This window comes from Protobothrops mucrosquamatus, unplaced genomic scaffold (genome assembly GCF_001527695.2).
Source record: "Protobothrops mucrosquamatus isolate PMUCROS unplaced genomic scaffold, P.Mucros_1.0 scaffold3907, whole genome shotgun sequence".
In the NCBI taxonomy this organism is placed as follows: Eukaryota; Metazoa; Chordata; class Lepidosauria; order Squamata; family Viperidae; genus Protobothrops; species Protobothrops mucrosquamatus.
This window is the reverse complement of record NW_015389852.1, coordinates 58,402-70,984: the sequence shown is the minus strand read 5'-3', so window position 1 is coordinate 70,984 and position 12,583 is coordinate 58,402. Positions and strand designations below refer to the sequence as shown.

At 44.0% G+C, this 12,583-nt stretch overlaps 1 protein-coding gene across 1 annotated transcript in view; it reads left to right on the top strand.

Moving 5' to 3' along the window:
- Nucleotides 1-12,583, top strand: part of NXN (nucleoredoxin) — a 30,353-nt gene that overhangs the window by 9,259 nt on the left and 8,511 nt on the right. Inside the window, exon 6 of the mRNA XM_015827729.1 lies at nt 4,564-4,739. Within this exon, the coding sequence (XP_015683215.1) occupies nt 4,564-4,739 (176 nt within the window). The remainder of the gene's footprint in view (nt 1-4,563; nt 4,740-12,583) is intronic.

The following is a 12,583-nucleotide window of genomic DNA, read 5'->3' as shown; positions in this document are numbered from 1 at the left end:
ATGGGGGAACTATGGCCCCTTCATGACTTGCGGATTTCAACTCCCAGAATTCCTGAGCCAGCATGGGGGAACTATGGACCCTTCATGACTCGTGGACTTCAACTCCCAGAATTCCTGAGCCAGCATGGGAGAAATATGGCCCCTTCATGACTCGTGGACTTCAACTCCCAGAATTCCTGAGCCAGCGTGCCTGGCTGAGGAATTCTGGGAATTGAAGTCCACAAGTCATAAAAGGGCCAAGTTTGAAGACCCCTGCACTGAGACATCACTTGGAGAACATGGCAGCTGGATGCTTGCCAGGCCTCCAGAGAGCTTGAAAATGTCAAACTGCGTTATTTGCACAACAGCCCTGCGGTCTACAGGTGCTCCTCGGCTTACGACCACAATTGAACCCAACATTTCTGTCGCTAAGTGAAACATTGGTTAAGTGACCCTTTGACCCATTTTACGACCTTTCTTGCTACCGTTGGCTGAGTGAATCACTGCCGTTGTTAATTGAGTCACACGGTTGTTAAGCGAATCTGACTTTCCCCTTGACTTTGCTTGTCAGAAAGTCACAAAAGGGGGGGTCACATGACCCCGGGACACCGCGACGGTCGTAAATACGAGTCGGCTGCCAAGCGTCTGAATTTTGATCGTGTAAACGTGGGGACGATGCAGCGGTCGTAAGCCTGAAAAACGGTCCTTTTTTCAGTGCCGTTGTAACTTTGAACAGTCACTAAATGAACTGTTGTAAGTCGAGGACTACCTGTAGGGGATACTCTGGCTCGGGATGCTTTGAGCCTTCCCGCCAAAGGAGCAGCTTCTGAGGAAAAAACATGCCGTTTTTTAGCTCAACTCTGAAGTGAGCCAACAATCGCCTTTGCCTTTTCGGCAGTGGCATCACGCAAGTGGCCCCGGAGCAGCGTGTTGCGGTTGCCGTTTGTTTGGTGCGCTTGCTGGAGAGAGAAGACGGGAAGGGTAGGGAGGGCCAAGGCTGCAGCCGGCCTCACTTGCGGGGGGGATCCGATTCCAGAGCAGCTGAAGAACAGGTGGCTGTCCGGACAGGCCGTCTCCTCACCTGGATCGGGTTTCTCCGGCAATTTCTGGATGTGAGAAGAGACGGCAAAGAGTCCCCGGAGCCATGAAGGCTAAAGGAGAAAGAGTTCGGCTTCGGTCTTTTCCCAACCGGCCTTAACGTCTGCAACCCCCCTGCCTTTGGCAGGTTTTCTCCCTCCCTCCCCCCTTCCTTCTTTCTTTTCTTCCTCCCTCTCTCCTTCCTTCCTTCTTTCTCTCTCTCTTTTCCCTTCTGTCTATCCTTCCTTCCCTCCTCCATCTCTCCCTTCTTTCTCTCTTTCCTTCCTCCCTCCCTCCCTCCCTCCCTCTCTTCCTTCTTTCTCCACCCTTCCTCTCTTCCTTCCTCCCTCCCTCTCTTCCTCCCTCCTTTCTTTCCTCCCTCCTTTCCTTGCTTCCTTGCTTTCTTTCTTCCTTCCTTCCTTCCTTCCTCCCTCTCTCTCTCTTCTTTCTCTCTCCTTCCTCCTTCCTTTCTGTCTCTCCTTCCTTCCTTCTTCCCTCCCTCCTCTCCTTTCTTCCTTCCTCCCTCTCTCCCTTCTTTCTCCCCCCTTCCTCCCTCCTCTCCTTCCTCCCTCCCTCCTTTCCTTCCTTGCTTCCTTCCTTCCTCCTTTTCTCCTCTTTCTTTCTCTCTCTCTCTCCTTCCTTCCTCCCTCCCTCCCTTCTCTCCTTCCTTCCTTCCTTCCTCCCTGTCTCCCATCTTTCTCTCTCCACTCTTCCTTCCTCCCTCCCTCCTTTCCTTCCTTCCTCCCTCTCTCCCTTCTTTCTCTCTCCACCCTCCCTCCCTCTCTCCTGTATCCTTTTCACTGAGAATCGGACATGCAATCTGATTTATCCCAAAGCTGCTTTTTCAAGAGGCAACTGGACTTGTTTTTCTTTGAAGACGTTTCGCTTCTCCTCCAAGAAGCTTCTTCCGCTCTGACCGGAGGGCGGGGAATGGTGTTCAACAGTGAAGGGACACAGGGCAGAAAACGTCCTGCAGAAAGCACAGCTCCACAACACACACAGTCCTTTCAGCAGGTCCAAGGAGGCTCCACACCCATTTGCACCACTCAGGTGACCCTGAGGACACAGGTAAACCTCCAAGTGGCCTCAACGACTCTCTAAAAGAAGGCAAATGACCAGCTTTCTGCAAGGAGTATAAATCCTTCCATTCCCCACCATCCGGTCAGAACGGAAGACGCTTCTGGGATGAGAAGCGAAACGTCTTCAAAGAAAAAAAACCAAAAAAGTCTAGCTGACTCCTGAAAAAACACCTTTGGGACAACCTGGATGAAGGAGAATCTCCATGGACCTGCAATCTGATTCCAGTCAGTCTGAATGGCTGCAATGGACAGAGCCCCCCCCCCGCCACCCTACATTGTGCGCCCATTACACTAGGACGGAGGGGTAGGCAACCTTGGCTCTCTTCATGACTCGTGGACTTCAACTCCCAGAATTCCTGAGCCAGCATGGCTCAGCTTGGAAACCTCTCCATTTCTCCTCAGCATGGCTGGCTCAGGAATTCTGGGAGNCTACACTTCAGGACCGGAACTGCACTGTGCAATTAGAAGCTGGTATCTCCTATTGCAGGGGTAGGCAACCTTGGCCCTTTTATGACTCGTGGACTTCAACTCCCAGAATTCCTGAGCCAGCCATGCTGAGGGGAAAGGGAGAGGTTTCCAAGCTGAGCCATGCTGGCTCAGGAATTCTGGGAGTTGAAGTCCACGAGTCTTAAAGCTGCCAAGGTTGAGGACCCCTGATATAGGGCAGGGATGGGGAATCATGGCCCTTTTATGACTCGTGGACTTCAACTCCCAGAATTCCTGAGCCAGCATGGCTCAGCTTGGAAACCTCTCCCTTTCCCCTCAGCATGGCTGGCTCAGGAATTCTGGGAGTTGAAGTCCACGAGTCATAAAAGGGCCAAGGTTGCCTACCCCTGCAATAGGAGATACCAGCTTCTAATTGCACAGTGCAGTTCCGGTCCTGAAGTGTAGTGGGTGGAGCAAGGCGGAAGAGGCTTAAATTGCCCTCTTCACTTGAGAGGCATGTGTCGGTCTAGAGACACTGTGGAGTCGGAATGTTACATGAGCAGTTTGGGAGCCTGTCCTGGATCTGAACCCGGAGCGCTGGAATGCAGAGGGGGGGCCGACAATCAGAGCACGAAACAGCTGAGTTTGAAAAGCGAGATGCTGGCTTGCAATACACCCAGGCTTTGCAAAAATGGTCTATACAACAGGGGTCTTCAAACTTAATAATAATAATAATAATAATAATAATAATAATAATAATAATAATAATAATAATAATAATAATAGTAAAGTTGGAAGGGACCTTGAAGGTCATCTAGTCCAACCCCCTGCTCAGGCAGGAAACCCTATACCATTTCGGACAAATGGCTGTCCAGTCTCTTCTTAAAAACTTCCAGTGTTGGCCACTTTAAGACTTGTGGACTTCAACTCCCTCAGGGCTGGCTGAGGAATTCTGGGAGTTGAAGTCCACAAGTCTTCAAGTGGCCAAGTTTGAAGACCCCTGCTATACGGCTACTCCTTGTGACCGTTTAGTAACCGTTCGAAGTTACAACGGCACTGAAAAAAGCGACATGACCGTTGTTCACAGTTACGACCATCGCAGCATCCCCATGGTCACATGATCAAAATTCAGACGCTTGGCAAGTGACTCGTATTTATGACAGTTGCAGCGTCCCGGGGGGCCACGTGATCCTCTTTTGCGACCGTCTGACAAGCAAAGTCAATGGGGAAGCCGGATTCACTTTAACAACCAGGTTACTAACTTATCAGCTGCAGTGATTCACTTAACGCTGGCAAGAAAGGTTGTAAAATGGGGCAAAACTCACTTAACAAATGTCTTGCTTAGCAACAGGAATTTTGGGCTCAATTGAGGTTGTAAGTCGAGGACTACCTGTACAGTGGACCAGTGTTTCTCAATCTTAGCAACTTTAAGATATTTGGACTTCAATTCCCAGAATTCCCCAGCCAGCATGCTTTAAGATGGCTGGACTTCAACTCCCAGAATTCCCCAGCCAGCATGCTTTAAGATGGGTGGGCAACTCCCAGAATTCCCCAGCCAGCATGCTTTACGATGGGCAGACTTCAATTCCCAGAATTGCCCAGCCAGCCTCCTTTAAGATGGGGAGACTTCAATTCCCAGAATTCCCCAGCCAACATATTTGAACATAGGTGGACTTCCACTCCCAGAATTCCCCAGCCTAGATCTAAGGAGAAATTTCCTGACAGTTTGAACAATTAATCAGTGGAACAACCTGCCTCCAGAAGCGGTGAACTTGCCAACACTGGAAATTTTTAAGAAGAGACTGGACAGCCATTTGTCTGAAATGGTGTAGGGTTTTCTGCCTGAGCAGGGGGTTGGACTAGATGACCTCCAAGGTCCCTTCCAACCTCATGATGATGATGATGAAGATGATGATGATGATGAAGATGATGATGTGGTTACTCCTCTTTCCTTCTTAACCCTCTCCTATCTCGGTTTCTTTCTCGTTTTGTCCGATCGCAGGTATCCCTACTCTTATCGTCCTGGACACTAAGGGAGACGTGATCACCCGACAAGGCCGAGTCGAGGTCCTGAATGACATTGAATGCCAGGAGTTCCCCTGGCACCCTAAGCCAGTCTTAGAGCTGACCGATTCCAACGCTGTCCAGCTGAACGAGGGTCCTTGTCTCGTCCTTTTTGTAGGTATGCAAACCACCCCACCCCGCTCTGAATGCCGACCCCCCCCTCACCTCCCCCCCATGAAATTGGGTTTTGCTGTCATTTGTTTCTCTTTGCCAACAAACGAGGAGGGAGCAAAAATCAGATGGAAGGGTAGTTTGCTGCAAAAGTGCTTAGGTCTGATGAAGTTTCCAGTCCTCATGATTGCAAAGAGATACTTCCTGAGGACAGTTTCTTAGTGGAAGTGTGGTCTTCTGTAAAAGTACTTAACGTTTGGCGAAGCTTCTAGTCCTCAATGGAAAAAAGGATATTTATGGGGACAACTTCTTAGTGGAAGTGTGGTCTTCTGTAAAAGTATTTAAGTTTGGTGAAGTTTCTAGTCCTCCTTAATGCAAAAAAGATACTTCTGGGGACAATTTCTTAGTGGAAGTGTAGTCTTCTGTAAAAATACTTAACGTTTGGTGAAGTTTCTAGTCCTCAATGCAAAAAAAGATACTTCTGGGGACAATTTCTTAGTGGAAGTGTAGTCTTCTGTAAAAATACTTAACGTTTGGTGAAGTTTCTAGTCCTCCTCAATGCAAAAAAAAGATACTAATGGGGACAAGATACTTCTGGAGGCAAAAAGATATTTCTGGGGCTACTTCTTAGTGGAAGTGTAGTCTTCTGTAAAAGTACTTAAGTTTGGCGAAGTTTCTAGTCCTTGTGATTGCAAAGAGCTACTTGTGGGGACAATTTTCCGGTGGGAATGTAGTTTTCTGTAAAAATACTTGTCTGATGAAGCTTCTAGTCCTTGTAATTGCAAAGAAATATTTATTGGGACAACGTCCTGGTGGAAGTGCAGTTTTCTGTCAACGTACTTAAGTCTGATGAAGTTTCTAGTCCTGGTGATTGCAAAGAGATCCTTGTGGGGACAATTCCATGGTGGAAGTGTAATCTTCTGTAAAAGTTAGTTTGGTGAAGTTTTTAGTCCTCATTGCAAAAAAGACCCTTATGGGGACAACGTGGAAGTGTCGTTTTCTACAAAAGTACTTAAATCTGGTGAAGTTTCAGATCCTCATGATTGCAAAGAGATACTTGGGATAATTTACTGGTGGACGTGTAATTTTCTGTAAAAGTACTTAAGTCTAATGAAGTTTCTAGTCCTTGTGATTGCACAGAGATACTCATGGGGACAATTTCCTGGTGTATGTGCAGTTTTCTGTAAAAGGACTTAAGTCTGATGAAGCTTCTAGTCCCCATGATTGCAAAGTAGACATTTGTGGGGGTGGTTGATGTCAAAACCTGAGGAGGTTGAATTAGATTCCTGCTGTTTAAGAAACTGAGTTATTAAATCTGTACTCTTAACTCCTGAGAGTTCAGAAAACCACAATGTGCCCAACGAAAAAAAACATGTTTTATGTGAAGGCCTTATGGCAGATTATGGAATTTAGAACATTGCGCTGCAATTTATGGAATCCTAATATGGAACAAATTTGCAAATCTGGCTCCACTCCGGATCAACCAAACGCGCCCCAGGCCTGCATGATTTTGTGCTGTGCCCTCTTTTGCTTGCCTCCGGCCCACAGAGATAAAACATTTTCTTTAACAGTTCCTGTTTTAAAGTGGCGGTTTCCTTCATGTCCCAACGTATGTTTTTCCCTCCAGATGCTACTGGTCATCCTCAACGTACGATGATTTGTTTAGCGAGCGTTCAAAATTACAATGCACTGCAAAAAAAAACAAAAACAGATTAAAGCATGCTGGCTGGGGAATTCTGGGAGTGGAAGTCCACCCATCTTAAAACATGTTGGCTGGGGATTCTGGGAGTGGAAGTCCACCCATCTTAAAGCATGCTGGCTGGGGGATTCTGGGAGTGGAAGTCCACCCATCTTAAAGCATGCTGGCTGGGGAATTCTGGGAGTGGAAGTCCACCCATTTTAAATCTTGCTGGCTGGGGAATTCTGGGAGTGGAAGTCCACCCATCTTAAAGCATGCTGACTTGGGAATTCTGGGAGTTGAAGTCCACCCATCTTAAAGCATGCTGACTGGGGAATTCTGGGAGTGGAAGTCCACCATTCTTAAAGCAGGCTGACTTGGGAATTCTGGGAGTTGAAGTCCACCCCTCTTAAAGTAGGCTGGCTGGGGGATTCTGGGAGTTGAAGTCCACCCATCTTAAAACAATCTGGCAGGGGAATTCTGGGAGTGGAAGTCCACCCATCTCAAAAATTAATGACTTTGAGAGAAAAAAAAACAGCCCTGCTACGATAAGAATTCCTGCTTGTGGGAATGCAGGAATCGGCGCTAAGCAGAACTCCGTTCCTACCGACGAATGCTCAGATCCCTCCAGGAGGGAAAATGCAGCCGTGTTTTTCTCTCTCTGCATGCCACAATCCCATATGCTGCATTTGTTGCCGGGCCTGCCATCACAGGAACTCTCTTCGCGCCCCGCTGTGTCTGAATGGGGTATTTGTGAAACCCCTGGGGTGCACAGCCAGCTCCTTTCATCCGTCTTTAAACAGCACATGCGTTTAAGCCCCTCTCGTTCCTTTTTTTCCTTGGGTTTTATAAGGGAAAAACGCAGGGGGTGGCTGGTTAGAAGCGCAGTTGTGCCGTAATTAATTCTCTCTCTTTTTTGTGTGCTTTTAAGCCTTAATCGGCATGTTCCTTGGATTGCCTCCCCGAAACTAAGCTTGTTTGAGGGGGTCAGAACAAACCCGCCGTGCTCAAAGCTTGGAATCGGTTGTGGTTGTTAAAAGAGTGTGTGACTTTTGCACACGTGCTGGTGTGCGGACTCAGGTTGTCTGGTGTGTGATTTCCTTGGTGTTTTCCTACAGTTGGTTAAACGGAGAGATGTTGGGGGGGGGGGAGAATGACCTGGAAGTTGAGGATAGTCCTCAACTTACGACCACAATTGAGCCCCAAAATTTCTGTTGCTAAGCAAGACATTGGTTAAGTGAGTTTTGCCCCCATTTTATGACTTTTCTCGGCTGGGTTATTAAGGGAATCCCGGCAGTTGTTAAGCGAGTCGCACGGTTGTGAAGTCAATCCGGCTTCCCCCACTGACTTTCCTTGTCAGAAGGTCGCAAAAAGGGATCACACGACCCCGGGATAGAAATAGAAATAGAAATAGGAATAATAGAAATAATAGGAATAATAGAAATAAACATAACAGGGAATAGAATAGAGCAGAGCAGAGCAGAACAGAACAACAGAATAGAATAGAATAGAATAGAATAGAATAGAATAGAATAGAATAGAATAGAATAGAATAGAATAGAAAATATGGAATGGAATAGAATAGGAATGGAATAGAATAGAATAGAATAGAATAGAATAGAATCTTTAGACTAGACTAGAATAGAATCTTTATTTAGAATAGAATAGACTAGACTAGAATAGAATAGAAAATATGGAATGGAATAGAATAGGAATGGAATAGAATAGAATAGAATAGAACAGAAAATATGGAATAGGAATGGAATGGAATTGAATTGAATTGAATAGAAAATATGGAATAGGAATGGAATAGAATAGAATAGAATAGAATAGAAAATATGGAATGGAATAGAATAGGAATGGAATAGAATAGAGTAAACTAGACTAGACTAGACTAGACTAGACTAGACTAGAATAGAATAGAATAGAATAGAATAGAATAGAATAGAATAGAATAGAATCTTTATTTAGACTAGAACAGAACAGAACAGCAGAACAGAACAGAACAGAACAGAATAGAATAATAGAGCTGGGTGGGGCCTTTGAGGTCTTCTAGTCCAGCCCCCTGCTCAGGCAGGGACACTGCGACCCATCGTAAATATGAGTCAGTTGCTAAGCTTCTGAATTTTGAACACCTGACCATGGGGATGGGGCAACGATCGTTAAGTGTGAAAAACGGTGAAAAGGAGTCCCTTTTTTCAGTGCCATTGTAACTTTGAACGGTCACTAAATGGAACTGTTATAAGTCGAGGACTGCCTGTGATGTTTGCACCGGCTGATCCTCCGAGAGTTGGTGAGACGGAGAGCCACAGGGCGTGGGGTGTCATGGGTGTGCATGTATTTCCACATGGGTCGCACACACACAGGTTGATTTATATGACATTTACGACCTAAAGCAGATTCCAAGGTCTTACATGTCGCTCTCCCCAGTTCAGTCTCCCGCCTTCGTTTCACAGGCGAGATGGAAAGACTGGAGGGAGCATGAGGGGCTGAGAGAAAGATTTGGGGGTCTTGTTTCCCCCCTCCCCCCATTTTAAGCCCGACACTTTTGAGGGCCTGCAATTCCAGTCCTTGGGCAATTTTGCTTTTTCTGGGTTCTCATTATTTTGTGTATTATTTAGTAGCAACCCAGTGGGATGCGTTCAGAACACAAATAGAAATTTGTAAAATGGAAGCTATTTGGTCAATGGAGCTGTCAGTTGCTTCGCGGGTCGGAGGGAGGGAGGGACAGAGAGAGGAAGGAAGGAAGGAAGGAAGGAAGGAAGGAAGGAAGGAAGGAAGGAAGGAGAAGAGGGAGGGAGGGAAGGACGGAAGAGGGAGGGAGCAAGCGAGAAAGAGAAGGGAAGGAAAAGAAAGGAAAGAGAAAGAGAAAGAAGGAAATGGGAAGAAAAGAAGGAGCAAAGGGAAAGGAGGAGAAAAGAGGGAGGGAGGGAAGAAGGAAGAATGGAGAAAGGAAGAAAAGGAAAGGAGAAAGAAGGAAAGAAAGAAGCTAAGGAAGGCAGGAAGGAGGAGAAGAGGGAAGGAAGGAAAGGAGAGGGAAGGAAGGAAGGAAGGTAAAAGAAAGGAAGGGAGAGAGAGATGGAGGAGGAAAGAAAGGAAGGCAAAGGAGAGAGGAAGGAAAAAGGAAATGGGAAATGAGAATAGGAAGGAGAGAAAAAGAAGGCCGGCAGGAAGAAGACAAAAGGAAAAGCGTGAAAGAAAGCAAAGGCAGGGGGGAAAAAAAAGAACAAGGAATACAAGGTGGGAAAAGTACGAGAGAAAGAGAGAGAAAGAAGGGAAGGGAAAGGGAAAAAATGGAGAACGGCAAAGAGGGAGGAAGGAAGGAGAGAAAGAAGGGAGGTTAGAATGAAGAAAAGAGAGAGGCGCAAAGGAAAAGGAAGGGAAGGAAAATGTAGGAAGGGAAGGAAAGGAAGAGAGAGAAATGGAAGAAAAGAAGAGAAAGCAAAAGAAGTCAGAAAAGGAAGGCGGCCATCTTGAATTTCAAGTTTAACCTGATTTCCCCCCCTCTCCTGGGGGGGGGTTCTTCTTCCCCCCCAAAAAACCAGTTCATAACCTACCCCCTCCTCCTCCTCCTCCTCCTCCTCTTTGCTCTCCATCCAGCCTTCCGGACACCCATCCCGGCTGCCTATTTAAGAAGGGAGGAGGATTCGCACAAGGAGCACATTTCCCTGGCTTTCGGGGTGGGGTGGATTTCCATGTGACCCAAATTGGGTGGGTTTAATGGGGCGGGGGGGGGAGACCTGCCTCACCAGTGATGGATAACTCTGGGAAAGAGGATGGCTAGTCTTAGCCGTGTGGTGTGGTTGCGTCTCTCCTTTGTGTCTGGCCAAAGGGGCATAAATTCCGCGTATTTAGCAGATTTTGCAGCCTTCGGGTGGAAACGCATCCTTTTATTTTTATTTATTTTATTTCGGCCCTGCTGGCAACGATGGCATCTGATGGGGCAGATGTGAACATCCAGAAGACCCAGATGTGAACCCAGGTCCGTTGCTTTGCAAAGGGAAAAAATAAAATAAAATAAAATAAAATAAAGCCACCACATCAAGTAACATGATGAAAAGAAAACAAAGTGAAATAAAATAATCAAGTAAAAACTGAGAATAAAAGAAAAAAATGGAAAGGAAAGAAAGGAGATAAAGTAAAACAATGTAAAAACATAAAATAGAATAAAATGAAAACAAAATAAAACCATAAAATAATATAAAATAAAAAGAAAAGAAAAGAAAAGAATCAAGTAAATAAAACAAAATAACAAAAAGAATTGAGTAGAATAGAAAATAAAATAGGAGTAAAAAATAAAATAAAAATAAAATAATACAATACAATACAATAAAGTAAAATAAAAATAAAATAAAATAAAAAAATATAAAATAACAAAATAAAATAAAATATAAAATAATAAGCTAAAATAAAATAAATAATAAAAAATAAATAATAAACTAAAACTAAAATAAAATAGAAAGGCAAAGTAAAATAATAAATTGAAATAAAATATTAAAATAAAATAAAATATTAAAGTAAAATATTAATAAAATAAAACAAAATAAACTAAAATAAATAAAATAATATAAACTAAACTAAACTAAAATAAAATAAAATAATAAACAAAAATAAAATATTAAAATAAAATAAAATATTAAAGTAAAATATTAATAAAAAAATAAACTAAAATAAATAAACTAAAATAAACTAATAAAATAAAATAAATAATAAAATAAATAAATAATAAACTAAAACTAAAATAAAATAGAAAGGTAAAATAAAATAATAAAATAAATTAAAATTAAAATAAAATAAAATATTAGAATAAAATATTAATAAAATAATAAAACAAAATAAATAAAATAAATAAAATAATATAAAATAATATAAAATAAAATAAAATAAACCAAAATAAAATATTAAAGTAAAATATTAATAAAATAATAAACTAAACTAAACTAAAACAAATAAAATAATATAAAATAAAAAAAATAATAAAATAAAATAAAGTGTAAAATAAAATAAAATAAATAAAATAATAATATAAAATAAAATAATAAAATAAAATAAAATAAAATAATAAAATAATAATAAAATAAAATAAATATAATCTTGCTGTGCTCTCTTGGCCTTGCATTAGGCTTCCTATTTGTGTTCAGGGGAAGAATCCTAGCAGCAAAGACCCCCCCCCATCTCCCCTCTTTTGCACCCCTCCCCACGTCCTCCCTTGATTGCAAATGAGCCTTTTTGAGGCGAGGTGGGGGGTGGGAGGGCCTTCATCCCTCCTGCCTGTCTGTTCCTCTGCAAAACGTTGCATTGGGGGGGTGGGGGGACTTTGTTAATCGGTTTCACCCCATTGATATTTGCCCCCTCTTGGTGGGAGACCCAGCAGAGGTCAGCCCAAAAAACCCCCCCAGAACTGGAGCTGAGCCAAGGGGCTTTTGGGGGGGGTCTCTAGGCGTGGGAGGGGGACTGGATTAATCCCATTAATAATGTCTCCTTGCTGACCGCAAACACAGAAAGACGTTGGGAGGAATTTGAAGTTTTGTCCTCTGCAGATTCTCTTCTGGGTTTAATTAACCCTTGGCCAGATTGCCCCTTTGGGGGAGGGGGGCGCAGACAGAGTCTTCTCGCCCCCCCCACCACACACACACACCCCAAATACGGGCAAAATTCACAACTCTCACCCCCAAGACCAAAGCTGCTGAGATTTTGCTGGCCACTTTAAGACTGGTGGACTTCAACTCCCAGAATTCCCCAGCCAGCATGGCTGGCTGGGGAATTCTGGGAGTTGAAGTCCACCAGTCTTAAAAGGGGCCAAGTTTGAGGACCCCTGATTTATTAGTGACTGCTCAAAATTACAAAGGCATTCCAAAAAGTGGCTTATGTACATTTTTCACACTTACAACTGTTGTAGCATTCGGGGGGGGGGGAGGAGGAGGAGGAGGAGGAGGAAGAGGAAGAGGAGGAAGACCGTGGAATCTGCCTAAGTTTGGTTTGCAGACATTTCAATGACCCAACTAGGTAACCTCATCAGTGCTAGAAGGGAGGGGGGGTTTGTGTAATGGTGGTGGAGGAGGAGGAGGAGGAAGAAAATATGGAGAGAAATGCTTAAAATAAATAAAGAGAACAAAAGCCCCACCCCCCAAAAAAATCTAGGAATCCAAGCAGAAGCCGAAAAGAGGCA